The sequence below is a fragment of the Hibiscus syriacus genome, unplaced genomic scaffold (assembly GCF_006381635.1).
Source record: "Hibiscus syriacus cultivar Baekdansim isolate YM2019G1 unplaced genomic scaffold, ASM638163v2 tig00112699_pilon, whole genome shotgun sequence".
NCBI lineage: Eukaryota > Viridiplantae > Streptophyta > Magnoliopsida > Malvales > Malvaceae > Hibiscus > Hibiscus syriacus.
Window position 1 is genome coordinate 446,293 of NW_024063387.1, and position 22,783 is coordinate 469,075.

Genomic DNA, 22,783 nt, shown 5'->3' on the forward strand with positions numbered 1-22,783 from the left:
GATCGTGCAGAAGGTACGTAACAAGAATTGGATCGACTTCAACAACTCGGGGGCATCCAAATAAGGAAAAAGATCATTTCATTTCTTCATTTGTTGTATCCTGTTTGAATTCATTTTTGAACTTTCTCATATTTTGGGTGTAACTTGTTTTTGAACTTTTCTTTTTGAACCTTTAAATAAATTTTTGTTACTTTAAAGACGACGAGCAATGAATCAAATTTGCAGACTTGAAATTCTTTGAATATCAACTGAATTAAAAACTCTGTAAATGATTAGATTTATAGATCTTTGACAAAGTAACACGATTAAAAGTGAGAAAACAAGGACTTTACCCTGAAAAGCTCGAACACCATACCTTTTGCAAGAACTGATATAGTCTTCTCCTCCCATCAGGGTATAAACAAGAGGCTTGGCAATTAGGTGTGTATAGGTGCGGACAACATGAGACATCTTTTGCATATGACATTATTATACTTTTTGTTTAAGACGTTCAGTGATGATAATGATCTTTACAGATGAAATAGTCGAGTAAGCGAATCTAGTTTAGGTCAGTTGCTTGAAAATTGAACTCTAAAGATGAGATTCCTTGACTTTCAAAAACTATAACAGGTTCTTCTTGATAATCTTAAGAAATTAAATCTGTAAAGCTGAGCTATTCCACTAAGGCAATTAGTTATAGAGGAAACTTGAAAGCCCTGGCCTTATGAATAGATTACGTTCAAACCATGACATTGCTCGAACACTTGGCAATTCGGTGTTTGTTGCACTGCTATTGTCCGGCTGAAGACTTTGTGATGATATGAACCCTTCAGTTAACTTGATAAAAATGATTATAATGTTAAGTTGTCTCTCTAAAGCAATAGGTTAAACGCCCCAGCTTTATGGATTCAGCTAACCAGATAACGACAAATTAAATCAAATTTATCTAAGCAAGAAATTTTCGGTAAAAATGGACTAAGGGAGTTAAGGAACATCTGTTATAGTCAATTTCACACGAGCACTCAAGAATTTCATTTTTAGACCGATATTTCTGCACTACCTTTGTTAGAGGAGCTTACAAAACTTGAACAAATGGAAGATTTTAGAGAACCGAAATAGAAGGTCTAGTAATTGATAATGCTAGTTGCGTCATTTTGTCCGCATCCAATTAAAATGCCAAGCCAAAGAAAAACATGTCGCAATAACAAAAAAAATGCTCTTTTCATGGATGAAACCTTAGGTCAACCTGAAGACAACTCATCAGTTTGAACATTTGTTAAAGATATATAACTCTGAAATCATTAAAAAGAGCTATTGATTCCTTTGTTATACTTTGAACTCATGTTTACAGTTTGATTCAATATTTTACAACATTTTTATCATTTTCCCTCCTAAAACAAGAAAAAGAAGAAAAACAGTTTCAAACAGGACAATCTCATATATGAAAGGCCTGTAAAGCCAAAACTTAAAAAGAGAATGGGGCACGATAGATTCCAATGACCAGATTGGCAGACAAAGCACGAGGCTCCATCCAAGATATAACACATAATTCATTCATGTTGCATGCATCTTAGACATACTTAGGTGCATCACATTCATCATTTTAGCATACAAGATTTTTTCAGCTTTTAGAGTCAAGTTTCGACTTCAAGACGAAGAATACTCGATTCGAAAGAACCTCTAAAGAGCAATAGTGGTTGTTTAACTCAGCAGTGAGAAGCTACACCTCAACTGACTTAACATATCTACAGATATCAGAATCGGTTTCAGATGGGTTCGAGAACCAATTCAGATCAAATCCAGTTTAGCTCAACTCAACAATGAGCAGCATTCATCTCCAGATTTGAATTTCAACTTCACGACGAAGGATATCCAACTCAAAGAATGAGTGTCTGTCAATAAACTTTCCAGTTTCAGATCCAATTTCAACTTCACGGTGAAGGATATTGGACTCGAAACGACACAATTTGCTCGAGAGTAGATTTCAACTTCACGACGAAGGATATCTAGCTCGAAGAAAAACTTCACAATAAAGGGGTCATCCACAGTTTCAACTTCACGACGAAGGGAATCGTGTCCACCCGCAACATACAATACTTGGATTTCAACTTCACGACGAAGGATATTCAAGTCAAGGCTCAACTTCACGATGAAAAGGCCATCCACGATTTCAACTCCATGATGGAGGATATCGTACCCACACATCCACGATTTCAACTCCACGACGAAGGATATCATTCCATTTGAGGCTCAACTTCACGACGAAAGGGCTTCCCAGTTTCATAGCCAAGTTCAACTTCACAGCGAAGGATATTGAACTCAAGACAACACAAGCTCAACTTCACAACGAAGGGGAGATTGATTGTCAACAAAAAACTTTTCAATTTCATTCAGAGTCAATTTCAACTTCACAGCGAAGGATATTAGACTCGAGACAGCACAATCTCAACTTCACAGCGAAGGGGCGGTTGGCTGTCAACAAACAATTTCCCAGTTTCAGAGCCAATTTCAATTTCACGACGAAGGATATTGGACTCAAAACAACACAAGCTTGGATTTCAACTTCACGACGAATGATATTCAAGTCAAGGCTCAACTTCACGACGAAGGGGCCACTTGCGGTTTCAACTTCACAGCGAAGGGAATCGTGCACACAAGCAACATCCGTCTTTAGATTGGATTTCAACTTCACGACGAAGGATATTCAACTCAAAGAAGGAGTATCTGTCAATAAACTTTCCAGTTTCAGAGTCAATTTCAACTTCACATAGAAGGATATTGGCCTCAAAACATCACAACTTACATTGGATTTCAACTTCACGACGAATGACATCCAACTCCAGGCTCAACTTTATGACGAAGGGGCCATCCACGATTTCAACTTCACGACAAAGGATATTGTGTTCATTTGCAACATAGCTCAAGGCAAGAAGGGTTATTTTCCAACCAAAGGCCATCGAGTTCGACTACGCTCAGCTCCAAGGCACATCATTTGCAACATAGCTCAAGGCAAAAAAGGCTATCTGCTAACCAAAGATCTTCGAGTTCGATTACATTCAACTCAGAGGCAAATCAAATTTACAGCATAGCTCAAGGCGATAAGGTTTATATGTCAACTGACGAGTTTGATTTCATTCAGCTCGATGACAGCGAGGAACTACTTTCTGGAAGAATTTTCAAGCCGAAATCTTTAAAACGAGAAGAAGACAAAGACCCAATTCCAGGAAGCCCAATCACATTTGAGAGAACCATACAAAAACTGATTTTAAGTCTTTATTTTCAATAAGTCATTAAACTATTTAACTATTTTACTTTTATCACCAAATATCAAAAATTCTCATTTTAGTCACTGACCGGGATTTCGGGATGTTACATTGATAGTCGGGTTATTAGCCCCTTCCTTTACTTTCCTCAAGTCTTATTCAGTTTGTGTCTTGGCTGCCAGAAAATCTTCAATATACCCAGCAAGAAAGTTCAACTTCTCCACAGGTTCTTGAAATGTGGAACCAACTGGAATGACAACTCGATCAATCGATTCAAATACTCTCTGCAATATACTATTGTTCTCAAATAAGAACTTCTCAAGTTGATCATTTCCTGCAAGGTCACTCTCCAACTTCGGGATGCGCTCTAAATCAGTAGACAAACTGCTGATCTGATCCCTGCAATTAACAACTGTAGATACTTCATATTGTAACTCAAGCCTCAGCTTTTCAATTTCTGAGTTCTTTTATTCGATAAGAAGTTTAAAGTTTTCCCGATCTTGAACCAAGCCCTTTCCTTTCTTAACCGCCATTGATAATTTTTCCCTCAGCAGACCAGATTTCTCCTCTGATCGTTCAAGATCTTTTTGCAGAACATCTTTCTCCTCCTTTAGTGCATAAAGTTCTTGAGAAGTTACTCTGAACTGATTTGACAGAGCATTTAGCTATGACCTCACCAGTGCATCTTCTTCTAGTACTTCCTCACAAAGTGTAAACTTCAGTCCCTAACATAGAACAGACTTTGAAGCTTTTTCAAATAGTTTTCCTTCTACAAAAGTAGTCCTTAAACATACACTCATTTGTTCTTTCATCATCCTAAAGCACCTATATATTATCATGGGAAGATAAGAAGCTTCTTCAATCATTTCTTGATCCTCCATTGTTATTCCAGAAGCCTCTACAATTAACGTGATCATCTGACCTTTCTCTGATGAAAGTTAATGGACCTTCTCAATTAATTTTTCATATTCAGTTGAGAGGTTGTCCAACTCCTTTTTAATATAATCTTGTAGGCTATGCAATAGATAAGTTAGTATTTTAATATAACACTAACTCTTAGAAAGTTAGATAGATAAGGATAACTACTAAGTAGTTTACTTTTAATAGAAAACTTACTCCTAACTTTTCCTATAAAAAGATGTATTTTCACCATTCACAATATATAATAAAAAGAGTTCCTTTTCTTCTCCACTATGTTGTTTACTCTTTATCAACATGGTATCAGCTAGGTGACCGATCATTCATCTAAATCTAACCGATTTTTTTTTCTCTTTTTTACCCTAAATCTAGCCGTCAATCATGAATTCCACCACTTCTTCATCGGAGGTCACTTCGTAATTCCTCATTAATTCACCCCATTCTGATGTTTCTCCAACCTCTATCACCTGTCACCGATTGAATGGTGACAATTATATCCTTCACTATCAAACTACTACTCGACCAAAGAAGGGGAGATCTTGGTGTGACTATTGTAAGAAAGTTGTCCATCTGCGGGATTCCTGTTGGAAATTACATGGCAAGCCTAATGATGGGAAGTCTTTAAAACAACATCAACAACGTGATACTCAAGAAAACTGTGCTGTGAATACTGATTTACAAGGAAGCTCATTTACTAAAAAACAAATGGAAGAGTTGTAGCAGTGTTTTAGTCAGTTAAACACTCATTCCCAATCAGTACATGCAGGTAGAATTCCTTTTACTACTTTGGCTAATACATCCACCACTCCTACTTGGGTTGTGGATTCTGGTGCAAGTGATCATATGACAGGCGATCTTCGTCTCTTTCACACTTTTCATGCCGACTCGTCTATCTCTCATATTCGAACAGCTGATGGTTATCTATCAGGTGTTGTCGGTCATGGGTCTATTCGAATAAATAAGGACATTTTGTTATCTCATGTTCTTTATGCTCCCAATCTCACTTGCAATCTTATCTCCATTAGAAGTTGTCTGCCGATTTATGCTGTATCGCGAAATTTAACTCTGATTTTTGTGAATTTCAGGATTCTAGCTCGGGGAAAGTGATTGGCAGTGCTAGGCTTTGTGGGGGTCTTTACCTACTTCCAGTAACTTTATTTTCCCACCCATCTACTTCCTACCAAGTTATACAACAATTTCCTTTACTTGAACCTTCAACCGATGTTATGTTATTGCATTTTCGTTTAGGACATCCCAGTTTCTTTTATCTTGCAAAATTGTTTCCACATTTGTTTTTCAATAAGAGTCCAAAATCTTTTTCTTGTGATATTTTTCCATTTGCTAAACAAACTAGGAGTGTTTATCTACCTTCTCCATATAAACCGTCCAAACCATTTACCATTATCCATAGTGATATTTGGGGACCATCTCGGGTCGCATCTTTACATGGGTTTCGGTGGTTTATTTCATTTATTAATGATCACACTCGTACTACCTGGACATTTCTCATGAAAACCAAATCTGAAGCTTGTGAAATATTTAAACGGTTCCATAAGATGGTTGAAACCCAATTTCAGTGTTCAGTCCAAATGTTTCATTCTGACAATGGTAGTGAGTATTTTGCCAATGTTTTGGGTTCTTTCTTTAAGGAAACCGGGATTATTCATCTTACTTTGTGTGTCAATTCTCCTGAACAAAATGGGATTATTGAGCGAAAAACATGCATCTTCTTGAGGTTACTCGGTCTCTACTTTTTTCCACAAATGTTCCTAACTATTTTTGGGGGAAGCCCTTTTAACTGCCACTTATTTGATTAACAATATCCCTAGTAAACCGTTACAATTTAAGTCTCCGAGAGATGTTTTTCTTCAGTTTTTTCCCAATTTTAAACCGATGACTTCATTGTTACCTTTTAGAGTTTTTGGTTGTATTGTGTTCGTTCATAACAATATTTCTTTCAGGTCCAAATTAGATCCTCGAGCATTTCGGTGTGTGTTTCTGGGTTATTCATCGACTCAAAAGGGCTTTCGGTGTTATTATCCTCGTACAAAGAAATTCTTTATTACTATGGACGTTACTTTCTTTAAAAAAACACCTTTTTTCCTTAAAATTGCTATTCAGGGGGAGTCATATAATGAATATCAGTTTATTGACTCACAACAATTGTCACTTGATTTGCAGCCAGCTCTTTTTGATCAACCAGCACCGTCAAACCAGTTAAACCAGTCGAATAAGCCTACAAAATCGCTACAGCCAGACCAAACAACACTACCGAACCCAGAAAACGTATCCTTGCCAAACCAGTCCACCGAAACACATTTACCTCGGCATGATTAACATATCACTTCTCCTCAAATACCTCAATTCGAGTTGCAGATTTACAAGAGACGATAAAAAACAATTTCTAAATCAATCCCTGAACCTAATGACGAGTCTCTCACACAGCATGGACACTGTCATGAACCAAAACCGAACGAGAATCCTTTGGAGAATGAAGAAGGTAATCAGAGTTCTTCTACTGAATTAAATGCTTTAATTGATGATAATGACTTGTCGATTGCTCAAAGGAAATGAGTAAGAAAATGAAGAAATTATCCAATTGATAGATTTGTTGCATATGGAAAGCTAACGACTTGTTTTAAGAACTTTACAGCAAGTGTAGATAGCATTACTATTCCAGAAACGGTGGAAGAAGCATTGAAAGATCCCAAGTGGAAAAAGGCAGTAGAAGAGGAATTAAAAGCACTGGAAAACAACAATACTTGTATTATAGTTGATCTTACAAAAGATAAAAAACCAGTCGGATGCAAATGAGTATTCACAGTAAAATACAAAGCTGATGGTAGCATTGAAAGATATAAGGCGAGATTAGTGGCGAAAGGATTCACTCAATATTTTGGAGTTGATTATCATGAAACGTTTGCTCCTGTAGCAAAACTAAACACAAGGAGAGTGTTATTGTCATTAGCAGTTAATGAGATTGGGTGCTTCATCAGTTAGACATCAAAAATGCATTTCTAAACGGAAACTTGAAGGAGGAAATATATATGCGAATTACATCAGGTGTGAAGAGTAATACATGAAAAGCATGTAGATTACTAAAGTCCTTGTATAGACTTAAGCAATCTCTAAGAGCCTGGTTTGACAGATTTACAAAGGTGATTATTCAGGATGGTTACAAGCAATGTCAATCAGATCACACTTTATTTGTCAAAACATCTTCAAACAACAAAAAGACAATTTTGATTGTCTATGTGGATGATATCATTCTAACAGGTGATGATTGTATGGAGATAGAAAGATTGAAAAAGCTACTGGTGAAGGAGTTCGAAACCAAAGACTTGGGAACTTTACGGTATTTTTTAGGCATGGAGGTTGCAAGGTCAAAAGAAGGAATAGTGATCAACCAAAGGAAATATATCCTTGATCTACTATCAGAAACTGGAATGAAGGGATGTAAGCCGGCTGAAACACCCATGGAAGCAAATCTGAAGCTAAGGAGAGAAGAATTGGGAAGTCCTCTTAACAAAGAACAGTATCAAAGGCTAGTAGGTAAACTAATTTATTTATCACTTACTAGACCTGATATTGCGTTCTCTGTCAGTATAGTGAGTCAATATATGAATGATCCAAGAGAAGAACATTTAGAGGCTGTGAATAGAATTCTAAGATACTTGAAAATGACACTAGGACATGGATTAATTTTTAGAAAGAGTGATGATAGAACAATAAGAATTTTTTCGGATTCAAGCTGGGCAGGTGAATTAAGGGATAGAAGATCTACAACTGGTTATTGTTCATTTGTTTGAGGAAATCTGGTTACTTGGAGAAGTAAAAAACAGGCGGTGGTGTCTCGAAGTAGTGCAGAAGCAGAATTTAGAGCAATGACACTTGGAATTTGCGAAGGAATTTGGCTTCAAAGAATGTTAATTGAGCTGGGGTTATGTGCTAACAAATGGTTTGAACTTCAAAGTGACAGTAAATCTGCAATAAGTATTGCAAAGAATCCAGTTCATCATGACCGAACGAAGCATGTGGAGATTGACAGACATTTCATCTCTGAAAAGATGAATGGTGGAACGGTGAAGCTCAATTATGTTTCAACGAAGAATCAATTAGCAGATATTCTCACCAAAGCACTTCTAAGAATTACCTTTGATGAGATTATATCCAAGTTAGGTCTTTTCAACATTTACTCCCTAACTTGAGGGGGAGTGTAGGTTATGCAATAGATAAGTTAGTATTTTAATATAACACTAACTCTTAGAAAGTTAGACAGATAAGGATAACTACTAAGTAGTTTACTTCTAATAAAAAAACTTCTAACTTTTCCTATAAAAAGATGTATTTTCACCATTCACAATATATAATAAAAAGAGTTCATTTCTTCTCCACTATGTTGTTTACTCTTTATTAACAAATCTTTATCTCCTAGTTCTGCTGCAAGTGAAGCACCTAGATGATCCATTTCCAATAACATCTGATGTGCATTTTTTACAATTTCCTCGTATTTATTTCTCAGGTTATCTAACTCCTCCTTGATGTAATGCTTCTCTTATTGTACAATCGAAAGTGAAGCAGCCAAATGATCTATCTCATCACGTGTAGCTTCCTTTGTTCTGGAAATTTCAGTTTGCAACATGTTTATGTCATCTTTAGCCTGGTAAAAGGATTCCTTGAGCCAAGCCAAACGAGAATCTAAATCAGAAAAGATGACATTTTCAGGTAAACCAATTGTAGAAAATGCATCTTTCAATCTGTAGTAGTCCATCGAAACTCTCTTCAGTTCATTTCTTTCATTAACAAGCCATCTAGCTTTTCCAACAATATCCACTAATTGGAGTTCCTCAGGTACATCAGTCTGGGATAAGATGTGTTCAAATGTCTTAATAATCAAGGTCATTTCCTAGAGTGATTCTTGCAATGACATAACCAAGCTTTCACTTTTCACCAACTATTGTGTAGTTTAGCAGCTTCTAAAGCACTGAACTTCTCGTATAGTTCAGCTACACATTTCTCAAACTCACTAGTTTTATCAGCAAGAAACTCCTTGAGGGAATCTCGTTGCTGAATCAATCTCTTCCCTTTTGACACAACCATGCTCAGCTTTTCCTTGGTATTAGCACACCTCATCTTTTCCTGCTCAACCTCTGTCTTTGTTTTCTCAAGCTCGGATTTTAGCATCTCCACCGTTGCTTTCTTACTTTCAACTTGCTCAAGAAATTTCCTATTTTGATCTTCTAGAGAAGCTATGTTTTCAACCAGCAGTGCTTACTTTCCCCCCAACTCACTTATCGCGGTCAGCAACAAGTACAATCCCATTTTAGAAATTTTGATTTATAATATTGATTCATAGAATTTAGTAATTGATAATTGTTGTTGTTGTACACACGATATCGAGGAGGCAATTATCGAATATAAATCCCTCCGTCCCATATTGTGAAAATATAAGTTTGAATGGTCTTATGTGTAATTGAAAAGTAAAATGGTCTTTTGGTTATTTTGTGATTTAAAAACATAGTGAAATCAGTTTTTTAAAACTCACGTTTTTTTCAAGGTTTTCTCTTTTTCTCTCTTAAAAGAAAATAAGAACATTCTCTATTTTGGGTTATTGAATAACATTTATTTATTATTTCTTGCTTTTGAGATATTCAACTATCATAATGGAATGATCAAGTAAGTTTTATTGTAATTCTTAATAATTATGTCATGAGCTTGATTTAGCCTCCTCCAACATTTGTGAGGTGGGTGACCCTTCTTTCCACAATGTTGACATGATGGATAATATTGCTTATCACTTCCTTCTCCCTTGCTGTAAGCTTGATCGACTGTACTCTTCTTTCCATTTCTCTTCTTCCCCTTATTATTGTGGCTAATGTGCAACTTTACAGCAAGAGCTCCTTCAACGGTGCCTTCAAGTCTCATCAGCCTTCTTTGCTCTTGAGCTTGCAAAGCATTTAATAATTCTGCCAACGTAATGCTTGACATATCCTTAGAGTTTTCCAACGAAGAAATCATGGATTCAAATCTTTCTGGAATAGTAACCAAAATCTTTTGAACAATCCTAGAATCAGAAAAATCTTTGCTAAGTAATCTTACCTGATTTACAATGCTCAGAAGTCTATCGGAGTATTCTTTGATAGTCTCTGATTCCTTCATTCTTTGCATTTCATATTCCCTGATCAGATTCAGCACACGCATCCCTTTGATCTTCTCATTGCCTTCGTACTCCGTCTTGAGAAAATCCTAGATTTCCTTGGCTGATTTCAAGGTCATAGTTCTGGTAAAAATTGTTGCAGAAACAGCGTTGAACAAGCAGGACTTAGCCTTTGATTTTCTTTGCCTATTCTACTTGTGGTTCTTTATTTGAGCAACCGTTGGATTTGCTGGAAGAGGAGTAATTTCATAATCCTCCTCAACAGCTTCCCAAAGGTCATTTGCTTCCAAATAGGACTACATTCTAATTGCCCAAACTTGGTAGTTTTCACCTTCAAACACTGTAGGTGCTACAGCTGAAAAAGAAATTTCAGATTGCATTTTGTGAAGTTTGGTTTGATGGTAGTCTCTCAATTCTCACACAGGTCCCTCAAGAAGATTTACTTTGGTACCAATCTGTAGTAAAAACAGAAAGTGATGAAAGACATAATTTTCATTCAAGTAAAAACCTGCTTAAATACATCACAAATAACTAATAAGCTGAAACTTCTACCCATGTTTCCATGTACTGCCACTAACATAAAACATGGCAACTACTTAGCTAAAAAACAGCAACTAAACTTGATTAAGTAAAATGCATAACAAACTCCTAAAAACTAGGATAAGTTGCAGCCACTAGAGACACCTCACAAATGTTGGAGGAGACCAGATGTTAGATGCAACAAGTGAAAACTCTTGGGACACGTTGCAAAGATATGTAAGTCCAAAGAGCAATATCAGCAAAGTGAGGCTCAAGTTGTCGAGCAAAAGGAGGATCAACTATTTGTTGCTTCTTGTTTTGCAACTAGCATTACAAATGAGAGTTGGCTTATTGATAGCGGCTGCACCAATCATATGACACATGATATTGAGCTTTTCAAAGAGCTTAATAAGGAGGTTGTGTCACAAGTCAAAATTGGAAATGGAGATTTTATTGCTGTTAAAGGTAAAGGTACGATTGTCATTGAAAGTAGTCTTGGTACTAAGTTAATTCAAGATGTTCTTTATGTTTCTGAAATTAATCAGAACCTGTTAAGTGTGGGTCAGCTGCTTGAATAAGGCTACAAAGTTGTGTTTGAAGACAGGATGTGTTCGATAATAGATTCAAGTGGGTCTGACATGTTCAAGGTCAATATGAAGAGAAAAAGCTTCTCTTTAAATACGATGGAGACAGAGCAGGATTCTATGATGAGTTCGGTTACTACAACTGAGCTTTGGCACAAGAGGATGGGACATTTCAACCACGCTGCTCTATTGTATATGAGGAGAAAGAATCTTGCAAGAGGAATTCCTCCTCTGGATGATCACTTAATAAGTTGTAAAGCATGCAGATTTGGAAAGCAAACTAGGCTCCCATTTTCGAATGCAACGAGCAGGGCTAGAACAAAGCTACAACTAATACATACAGATATTGGAGGGGCTATACCTGAATTATCTTTAAAGGGAAGTAAATATTATATTCTCTTTATTGATGATTTTAGTAGAATGTGTTGGATTTATTTCTTGAAATTCAAGTCTGAAATAGCAGGAGTTTTTTGGAAATTTAAAGCTTGGGTTGAGAACCAAAGTGGCTGCAAAATTCAGGTCATAAGATCTGATAATGGCAAGGAATACACCTCAGAACAGTTCAATATGTTCTACAAAGATGCTGGAATTGAGCACCAACTCACTGCTCCGTATACTCCGCAACAAAATGGAGTGAGTGAGAGGAATAACATAACTTTAATGGAGATGGTACGGTGTACGCTACATGAGAAAGGGTTGCCAAAGAAGTTTTGGGCAGAAGCTGCGAGTACAGCTGTGTTCCTGTTGAATAGGCTTCCCACGAAGGCAGTGCAAGGGAAAACTCCATTTGAAGCATGAAATGGTTATAAACCTTTTATCCAGAATCTTACAGTTTTTGGTTGTGTTTGTTTCACTTATGTACCTCGTGTGAAATGAGATAAATTGGATAAAAAGGCAAATTATGGAATTTTTATTGGTTATAGCACAGCTTCAAAGGCTTATAGAGTCTACCAGCCCGAAACTGGTAATATTCTAATAAGTCGAGATGTTCATTTTGTTGAAGATCAACAGTGGAATTGAGAAGATGAAGAAGTGAATCTAGTTTCTAATATTGAATCATTTGAGGATGAGAATATTGATGATCCTCCAGTTAGGGGAACTAAATTTCTTTCTGACACCTATGAAAGATGTAATGTTGGTGTTTTAGAACCGGAAGATTTTTATATAGCTAAAGATGATCCAAGATGGATATCAGCAATAGAAGAGGAGCTCCGTAAGATTTAAGGGAATCAAACATGGGAGTTGGTTCCTAGGCCTTGTCACAAGAATGTCATCGGAGTAAAGTGGGTGTTTAGAACCAAGTTAAATACAGATGGTTCTATTAACAAGCACAAAGCCAGACTCGTAGTGAAAGGATTTGCTCAAGTGTTTGGGGTAGATTTTTCAGAGACTTTTGCTCCTGTTGCTCGACTTGATACAGACAGATTGCTTCTTGCATGGGCTGCATAAAAGGGATGGAAGGTATTTCAACTAGATGTGAAATCATCATTTCTTAATGGCTCTTTGCAGGAGGAAATTTACGTTGAACAACCTGAAGGTTTTGTGGTGGATGGAGAGGAGAATAAGGTGTACTTGCTTAAAAAGGCCTTGTACGGCTTAAAGCAGGCTCCACGGGCATGGTACACTAGAATCGATGAGCATCTCCTTAGTCTTGGTTTCGAAAAAGGTCCAAGTGAGCCAACACTATATGTCAAGCATTCAACTGTTGATATTTTAATCATTTTCGTTTATGTATATGATATCTTAGTAACTGGAAATAATGATGTGTTTGTTCGAAACTTTAAGGAAGAAATGATGAAAGTATTTGAAATGATAGACTTGAGGATCATGGCATATTTTCTTAGGATGGAGGTAAGACAAGATCATCAAGGAGTCTTTATTTGTCAAAGAAAGTATACTAAAGAGATCTTGAAGAAGTTTCACATGGAGAATTGCAAGTCAGTAAGTACTCCAATGAATCAAAAAGAGAGACTTTGCAAAGAAGATGGTGGAAAAAAGGTTGAAGAGGTTGTCTATCGGAGTCTTATAGGTTGTCTAATGTATCTCACAACAATAAGACCTGACATTTTCATGCTGTAAGTGTCCTCGCCAGATTCTCCCAAGCTGCTAGTGAAGAACATTTTATTGTTGTAAACGACTGCTGAGATATGTCAAAGGAACTATTGACTATGGTGTCATGTTCAAACATGGTCAAGAATTCAATTTTCATGGATTCTCTGATAGTGATTGGGGAGGATCCTTAGATGACATGAAAAGCACTTCAGGATATTGTTTCATGATTGGTTTAGGAGTGTTCTCTTGGAGTTCAAAGAAGCAAGATATAGTGGCTCAATCCACTGCTGAAGCGGAGTTTATAGCTACTACAGTAGCTGTAAATCAAGCCTTATGGTTGAGGAAGATTTTGAATGATTTATGCTTGGAGCAAAAGAGGAGCACAGAAGTGTTTGTGGATAACCAAGCTGCCATTGCAATCTCCAATAATCCAGTCTTTCATGGAAAGACCAAACACTTCAACATTAAACTTTATTTTCTTAGAGAAGTCCAGAAGAATGGTGAAGTTTTTTTGCTCTACTGCAGCACAAATGACCAGCTGACTGATATATTTACTAAGGCTCTTCCAAGGAGCATGTTTGAATCATTGAGAAAAGCTTTAGGAGTTTGTAGCTACTGATTCAAGGAGGAGTGTTGAAAATATCTCTAGTGGCTGCAACTTATCCTAGTTTTTAGGAGTATGTTATGCATTTTACTTAATCAAGTTTAGTTGTTGTTTTTTAGCTAAGTAGTTGCCATGTTTTATGTTAGTGGCAGTACATGGAAACATGGGTAGAAGTTTCAGCTTATTAGTTATTTGTGATGTATTTAAGCAGGTTTTTACTTGAATGAAAATTATGTCTTTCATCTCTTTCTGTTTTTACTACAATCCTTATATGTTAATTGTTTTCGCATGCAAGATTAATTGATTTTAACATTTGGCCTCATAGCCAGATTTGATAGGAATTAAATTACCAATTTAGGTTTCATAAGAAATTTGAATATTTTTTCTTATTAAAAGTTTCATAAGAAATTTGGATGAGCTCACTAAACTGACTGATACTAGTCCGGAGGCAGACAAGAAACTGTGGGAGAACTAGGAGAGATCGAATAGTCTTATGATGAGTTTTCTTAAGCTTAGCATAGCGTCTAATATTAAGCCTAAACTATCTGCTTCTAACAGCATTTTTGTTAAAAACAAAGCATCTAATTCTTTTGAATGATATGGAAATAGGAGATACGAAATCGAGAATTCTACTTACAACGCTTGTAAGATAGGCAAACGACCGAGGTACGAAGGTAGTGAGCCATTAAGTTTATTGTTCTCCACATGTCTGCAAGCACCGGTAAAGGATGTGAGTCGGGACAAGCTCACTAGAGAACAAGCACCAAAATGAAATGCCAATTCTGAATTCCTAAACAAAATTATTGCGTATACATGTATTGCACATAGTGAAGACTGGAGAGCTTACACAATTTTCAGATTAATAAGGCTACTCATATCAGGTAATGGCCCTATTAAGGAGTTGGAATCCAACCACCTACAGAAGATGGGAGCTTTTCAGTAGAAGCTAATCGGACAAATTCGTGAAGATCAAAACCGAGATGTTGAAGAATAGGACTTACAACTCAATCAATCCCCCCATTTGATTAATCTCGGATGGAATTTGGCCCTTCAGATTCTGTCCTGACAGTGCACTGTTTAAGGTTTAAAAAATCCATCAAATTCTATGAACAATAGAGTAACTGGTCTAAAAAGAACTTAACAAGGTTGTTTTAATAATTAAAGGTAATGCGGTTTAAAAAATCCATCAAATTCTATGAACAATAGAGTAACTGGTCTAAAAAGAACTTAACAAGGTTGTTTTAATAATCAAAGGTAATGCGGTGAAGTGTGACGTAGTTATGAAGTGAACAGGAACTTTACCGAGTTCTAGTGCATTACATTTTATTTATTCTTGGTGGTGTTGTTGGACTGCAATTTACCCATGTCCAAACGCTTCATTTTAATACACAAGGATCACCCCCTTCATTTGCCCAAACGCTTCTGGCAGCGATATTCCGAATGGCATCGAGAGCAGTCACTAGCAAATCGAGAAAATGATGAGTTATTAGCTCACTGAATAAAGCAAATTCTTTTAACGTACACGCTAATATGCAATACGATCAAAAGTTAAAATGAAATCAAAACACCCCAAGGCCATCTTACCATCTCGCCTGTCAGTTTTTGCAGCAATCTGCTGGTATTTACTTATCTCAATTGCATTAAGGAGCGGTCCTTGAGTAGCATCATTGGTCTTGGAGAAAGTGAGTGACAGAACAAAATCGAGCGTGACATTCATGTAACTCGGTTCATAAAGCGTGTAGCTCCCGTTGCTATTCTCAGCTATATTTACCACAGCATTGCTATAATCAGGGATGTAAGGCTCTCGCAATCTGAATTTCCCAGTTTCATTCGGAGCCAAATCTTCAATTTCAGCAAAGTATGCATAGGCTCGAGCATTGGCAGGGAAGCCTTCGAGGTTCAATCTGTAGCTAAGATTTCCTTCGGTGCCAACAACAGCCGTTTTCATCACTTTAACAGGCGGATATTCTCTGGTTCTTATATCAATGTTCTTCGACGTCTTGATTCGTTCTGTTCCACGAGCCTCTCCTACAAGAAAATTATGCCTCTATCGAGATCAGACTCCCAAAATCTGTCATATGGATCATCAGGGTACCTATAAATGCAAATTCGATTTTCATAAATCAACACAGATATCGATCAAATGCCTTGCGATTTGCAAATGAAGCAAAACGTCAAACAGTTATCAGATACCCTAGCAGATCATAATTTACCTCACTAAACCTTTGTCAAAGCACCAAAGTTCACTCTAGCTGCCACATTCAAGAAGAAATCATTCTCAAAATCAGTAGCATACATGGAAAGATTCAAGGGGCGAAGCTCGAGTGTCGAAATGAAGGGAAAACCGGTTGTTGCACAACATAAGCAAACATCAATTGAATCTGAAGGTGCCCTTATGACCATTTCATTCACATATGTTCTGGAGCCATCTTGAATTGTCAGTCCCCCACAAGGTTGCATCTAAGTAGAGCTCGAATTTAGGGTATGCATCGACATCTCCAGGGCTTACGTACTAAAACGTTGCACGAACAAGGTACCTTCTTCTCTCCCTGGTCCTCAAATTGTAACAATACTTCTTGTTGTCCGAAGGAAAGTCTCTTCGATTTCGATACTGAACCGAGTTTCCCGAAGTGTTTTCGACCGACACTTGGCTCCCGTGTTTCATGGTATCAATGTCTGAACTCCATGAAAGCCCAGTACTTGGATCAGTGTAATCACTTGTGCTTCCGCAATCTATACTGATAAACTCTGCAGGCCACAATCAAAATATTCTAAAGTTTAGGGATTAATTAAGAATGAAACCATGATTTGAGGATTGATATAAAACATTTTAAAATTTAAAGATTAATTTAAAATGAATGTCATAATTCGAGGATATCATATGTAATTTATAAGGAAAGAATAAAAAGGTACTAATTACAAATACCGAATACGCATATAAAGTGTATCGTACTAATCGTGTTTAGAAAGAATTGATAACACACTATTATTTTATTTTATTAAACAAGTATAATATTTGTATGTGGTCCCTAGAATTACCATACCATCGGAGAAAGTTAACTGTTGCGTTTTATTACCATCTAATGTTGGCCATGAAAAAATCATCCACAAAGAAGGTAAGAGAACGCAATAATGATTTCCTTTTAACAAAAACGACCTCGTTATAAACCTCTTTTATACGGACAGAATCAGGATTTCAACTTAAAAGAGGTCAAACATAATAAAAATGAAGGAGAAATATAGTCAACTATAGAAAATGAGGGGAGCAAAATGAAAATAAATTAAAATTTGGAGTTCTAATTTAATAGTTTTCTATATATTTTTTAATAGTAAAAAATGGAGTAGTTACCCCCAAGACAAAGGGTAGTTTCGTCTTTTCCCTTTTAGGCTTATAAGGAGAAAAGAGTGCTAAGAACTTGTATTACCATAACCATAATCATTGAATACAACACATGATATAAGCTCATGACAAATCGAGTCAAAGTACATAGTATTATCAGACCTAAGAGTCCACGTAGCTAGAATATGGGCCATAGAATTACAAGATCTCATAACGTAACAAACCTTGAAGTGGAACATAGAATATTAGCAGTAACAATTAAATATCATGATTATATTCGAATTTATAATACAAAGGATTAACTTATTGAAATTTATATAAATATAAAATTTAAAATATATGATTATAATAATAAAAAAAGAGCACAAACATGGCATTATTTAAATAAACCATTAATAACTTTGTATTTTGCTTTTGAGTTTTGACCCAACTTGATTTTCTGTCTTTACTTGAATTTAATGCTTCTTTTTCGATAAGCATCCCCACCATCTTTTGCTAATTTTTAGTAGATTTAGTTACCTAAATAATTTTAAACAAAACCTTAAGTTCTAAATAGCTATCATAAACTGTTATGGGCAATTGATAGTTGAAAAAAAAGAGAGAAATTTACAAATTATGTGTATATTGTCTATGATTAAGAAAGATTTAAACAGATACCATCTTGTAATCACGTCATATTATTAAGCAATCGATCAAGGGCCGTTCACGTAGCTTGAAGTCATTTCCATAAACAGTGCGGACTTGGATGTTGAAAATCATGTATAATACAAATGGCGATAAAACGTTAAACATGATACTTCTACTGCAATACTGTTATAAGTTTTCTGACCTGGAATATGCAACTGATGTATTAACGTGCACGTATAATCGACGTGAACAGTTCAAGAATGGATATAAACTCCTCTAAGAATTAGCGTAAACAGCTAACATAATCCAAACCACAATACCACATAACCAGCCAGCAAACTTTTTATGTGCGGAATGATTGCTAAGGTTCCAAACAAAATTGTACCTAGGACTTGTGTGAAATTTGGCACTAAAGAAAAATTACAAACTACACTTTGATATCTATCCCATTCTATCTCACAACATTATTTTCAGTTTCTATAACTGTTTGTCACTAAAAGAACTTAAAAGGTCATTGGCTGCCCCCACCGGTTATTGATCCTCCAGTTTCTATAACTTTGCCAACTGAAACCTGGATATTGGGGGAAGCATTTTCATGCCTTTTCTTCGGCAATGAGGTCCCCGATGTCCTATTATTTTTCATCAGTCCATTCTTAGAGCTTTCAGTATTAATGGAAGGCCATCTTGGAGGTCTCGGGTTTGCATTCTGCACTGTGCTGTGAGATGGCTTCCTTTCTTGTTTTGGTGATTGAGGCCAACTTGAAGTTATCTGCATGGCATAAAATTTACTGTCAGATCGACAGCACAAACGCTGTAGGCATGGTAGAAAACATATAACATCATCCTTTTGCAGTTACACAAACTCAATTAATTTAAAACTCGGGGAAAATCAGGACAGAGTTAAGTATGCCTCTGCACCTACTGACCATCAAGAGAATAAAGGATTTCAAAGTATATGAGTGTTCAACTGACAATGTAACTTGAGGCTAACTTTAATTCTTTTCAATGTATAGAGACCAAAAATCAAAACCAATGGTTAAGCTGTTCAAGAAAATAAAAAGGCAAGCAGCACATTCCATTGTATCATTGTCAGTGTCAAATGAAAGTCGGTTAAGAGTTAAGCAATAAGAACCTTCTTAACGTAATTGTGTGGGATATGTGATCCATGGCATGAACCTTCATTTGATCTAGCTTTTACGTCAGTGCTTTGCCTGAATTTATTCAAGTCATTCTTTGCTTTCTCCTGGATATCAGGCCATAAATCAGTTTCACATGCAAAGCAAAAACAATTATAAGCACACACACTGAGTATACATCTAAAATGATTCTCCGATTGGTTCACTTCTTTGCAATTTATGAGCTTCGACTTAGGAACCACAGGGTTTCACCAATTACACTTTTGTATTAACATTAAAATGATTCTCCGATTGGTTCACTTCTTTGCAATTTATGAGCTTCGACTTAGGAACCACAGGGTTTCACCAATTACACTTTTGTATTAACATCCTAATAAGGTTGTCTGATTTGTAGTACCTTTGATTTTACTTGCATGTGTGATTTTTCTGCCTCCTTTGAATTCTTTTTCTCTTCTAGCTTCTTAAAGAACTGGAATGGAGCACGGGAAACACCAAGCTTGGTATGATTTGAAAGTATAGCAACAAAAGCATGAGAAAGATGTAATGGTAAGACTTGCCTCTTTCCGTTTTTCAGCCCTTTCTTCGCTCCTGAAACTAAATGGACACGAACTAATAAATTTTGCCCTGGTTCCACTTGCATTGGAAGATTTCGAGCAGCTGCCACACATTGAATACAGAATAATTATTAGGTTCATATAAGACATGGATTTCAGTAATTAGTTCAATGGTATCTGCAACCCAGTCTATAAAGTAATATCGGGGAAATAACACACTGAAGCCATTGCACTTTGAAATTAGATTTTGCATATGTATCGCACAATGCACTTTTGGTAGCTTCCGATAATAACTTTGATTAGTTTTCAGACCACCAGTATGCAAAACACGTAAAAGATTAAGTAGTAAAAACTCTTACTTGGAGATGGGTGGCCATCTCTTGTCTCCTGCGGCTGAAACATACTTATTTACTGATATAGTTCTGTAGATATAGGTCTAATCATGTAAGCAAAAGGGATATCGATTAGACGAAGTGTCAACAAAGACATTTTGGGAGTGAAGATTACCTTTTATCCCGTGATTGAATAACTTTGGAAGCATGCTTTGAATCCGCATCAACAGTTGCCTGCAGTTTGTGAATGAAACTGTCTAAATCATTTGAAATGTCTAAATTACTTCATGTTTATTTCCTAAATATTTGGTACCCTCGAAAAAATTCTAAATAAAACAATGTCAAACAATATTTTAATTTTTCACTTGTGAACATAAATATGTTACTTTGTCACCCTCAAAAAAATTACCCTGGATGAAGTTCGTAGCCGATTAGAACTTTCTCTGGATATCTTGGGTGATGTTTTAGTGGCTTCACCAGCTGGTGTAGAGAAATTCATCGACATGTGAAGGGAATTTTGAGTTATTCTTCTCTGCTCATTTGAGTCTAATGCAGGCTTCTTATTAATAAAAGTATGGTTATTTGACTCATTTCCGATTCTAGGCATTGCTAGTTTGGATACTCCACCATGATTAGTTAACTTCAAAGTGGAATTTGATTGTCTTTTTTCACTTGATGAAGCTAAATTCTTTTGGTCAGCAGCTTTCTTCAATACCCTCGTTCGTGTTTGTGGAGGAGTTGCACTCTCTCTCGACATTCTTAATGAAGTCTTTTCACTTTTACCGGAACTGGAAGCAAAATTAATTGACGTGTGGAGCGGGCTCAGCATTGTTTTCTTCTTCTCATTTGAGTTTCCAGTGGACGTAACAACATCAGCATCATTCCTGGTTAGTCCTGGAACCTTTCGTTTAGAAGGATGTAATGGAGATTTAGATGCTCTGCTAGGAAGAGATGCCTTTGATGAAGAATTTGTTCGTCTTTTCTTGCTTGATGAAGTCGAGTTCTTTGGCTCATCACGTTTCTGTAGTGTTCCATAATGAGGATAAACATAAATAAAAACCCGATTTAAAGGAAGAATGAAACAGAAACTTGTTTAAATAAACATTACCTTCGGGGTATTCGTTGGGGTTCCCATAATCTTGTCTTGGATTTCAACATTTTCGAAAGCATTCAAATTCTCAACCTGCTGACATACCTCCATATTCACATCTTCTTCCATCACCTTCGGACCTTGTTCCACGTTGGTAACATCATTTTCTCTCAAAACATTATGTTTGCCTGCATCTACATAAGCAGTATTAGTTATCTCAGCATCGAAAATATCTTTCTCGCGTTGATTCGCAGCTGAAGGCATGTTCGAATTGGCTAAATCCATTTGAGAGGCATCATTAGTGACAATATTTGTTTGCTCGAGCAAAGCCGCAGCTCTCATTGCAGCTCGTCTCTTGTAATGAGCTTCAAAAAAAGCCTTCTTTTGAGCAACAGATCCCGGTTTCGAAAACTTTTCGACTTCTTCCAAGTAACGATTGTGAGAAAATGTTGACCATTTCTCCCATGCCAATGATTCCGACATAAATCTGCCGAAAGATATCGATTCTGTGAGTGCACGAATCTGGCCATGAGCCGGGTCACCCTGCGATTCAAAATCGACCATCAGTTTCCTTACTCAAACAGGAAGAATAAAAAGAAGGCTTCAAGCTCAAAGATTGATGGAGAAAAAACACCATAATTAGACAATTTTCTTAGGGTAATCATTGGAATCTCAAGTATGCTGCGTTTGGTCACTGAGAAAATGATAGCAAGCGACCATTAAAATCCCTAATCTTTTTTCCTCCAGATTTTCCATGAGTAATCATTTCACCATAGTCCCATTAACAAAACAAGTCCAAATAAAAAAAACTGAATCAAGAAAATCCATTTAAGCAAAAAAAGAAAAAGGAAATAGTAAACCTAAAAGAACCATCTTTGTATCCGTAAATTTTTCAGGCTTTGTTCTCAAAACCAACCTCTTTAACTTCACGAGAAACATCTTCAGGATTGGAAAACGATCTAACGAGACAAGCAGATTCATCCATTTCTAAAACCAACAAAAAAAACCCGGAATTTTTTTCTTTTCTTCTGTAGTTTCCTTCTCACTTGCTCTGCTCTTCTCGGTCACAGTCACTCTGCAAGTAAAAAAAAAGGACCAAAGACAAGCTCCTCCTCTTCGAATCTAACCGTTGTTTGAAAAGATTAGCCTCATGGTAATGGGTCCATTTCAATCTCCAGAAAAGAAAGCACCTTTTTATTTCCTGTTTGCCTTTTTTTTTTTTTTTTGAGATCATTACGGCTAGTTCATGCTGATTAATGACAAGAGTGAGAGAAAACAAAGAATAGAAAAGGAGCAAATGTGGGGACTTGATGGATTTAGAGTATCTGGAAAGCCTTTCTATTAAATTACTTGAATTTGAATTTTGAAGCCATTAACAGAAAAGGAAATAAAGAATTGGTGGACGCAGGCAAATAATTAAGGGCTTTAAGAGAAAATAGGTTTTGCAACGGTTGTTGTCTGCAATTATGCATGAAAATGTGGGCTACCCCGTTTACATTTTTCTTTCCATTTGCCTTTGATTGAGATTGGTCAACTACTTCCCCAATCAATATGCGTTTGGTTGGTCAGGAAAAAAACTCTATATTGAAATTCAAATTTATATAAAATGAAATATGTATGATTGATAA

The 22,783-nt window shown here is 36.4% G+C and overlaps 1 protein-coding gene and 1 pseudogene across 1 annotated transcript; both read right to left on the bottom strand.

Moving 5' to 3' along the window:
• Nucleotides 1-14,694: 14,694 nt before the first annotated feature.
• LOC120182648 lies at nucleotides 14,695-17,610 on the bottom strand (annotated as a pseudogene).
• An 806-nt stretch (nucleotides 17,611-18,416) lies between these two features.
• Nucleotides 18,417-22,477, bottom strand: LOC120182631 (protein WVD2-like 4). The gene is made up of 9 exons (XM_039187555.1): nucleotides 22,072-22,477; nucleotides 21,174-21,698; nucleotides 20,475-21,086; nucleotides 20,241-20,299; nucleotides 20,093-20,155; nucleotides 19,737-19,836; nucleotides 19,577-19,648; nucleotides 19,176-19,286; nucleotides 18,417-18,812 (listed from the first exon to the last, which is right to left on the bottom strand). The coding sequence occupies exons 1-9, from the start codon at nucleotides 22,138-22,140 to the stop codon at nucleotides 18,555-18,557; spliced, it is 1,869 nt and encodes a 622-aa protein (XP_039043486.1). The 5' UTR covers nucleotides 22,141-22,477; the 3' UTR covers nucleotides 18,417-18,554.
• Between the last annotated feature and the right edge of the window lie 306 nt (nucleotides 22,478-22,783).

Bases quoted from the DNA above. Each gene is read 5' to 3' on its own strand.
- LOC120182631 (XM_039187555.1), bottom strand. From the start codon at position 22,140: ATGGATGAATCTGCTTGTCTCGTTAGATCGTTTTCCAATCCTGAAGAT. The intron at 21,699-22,071 runs GTTGGTTTTGAG...TTTGAATCGCAG, and splicing joins TTTCTCGTGAAGTTAAAGAG to GGTGACCCGGCTCATGGCCA. The intron at 18,813-19,175 runs GTTCTTATTGCT...TATGCCATGCAG, and splicing joins CACACAATTACGTTAAGAAG to ATAACTTCAAGTTGGCCTCA.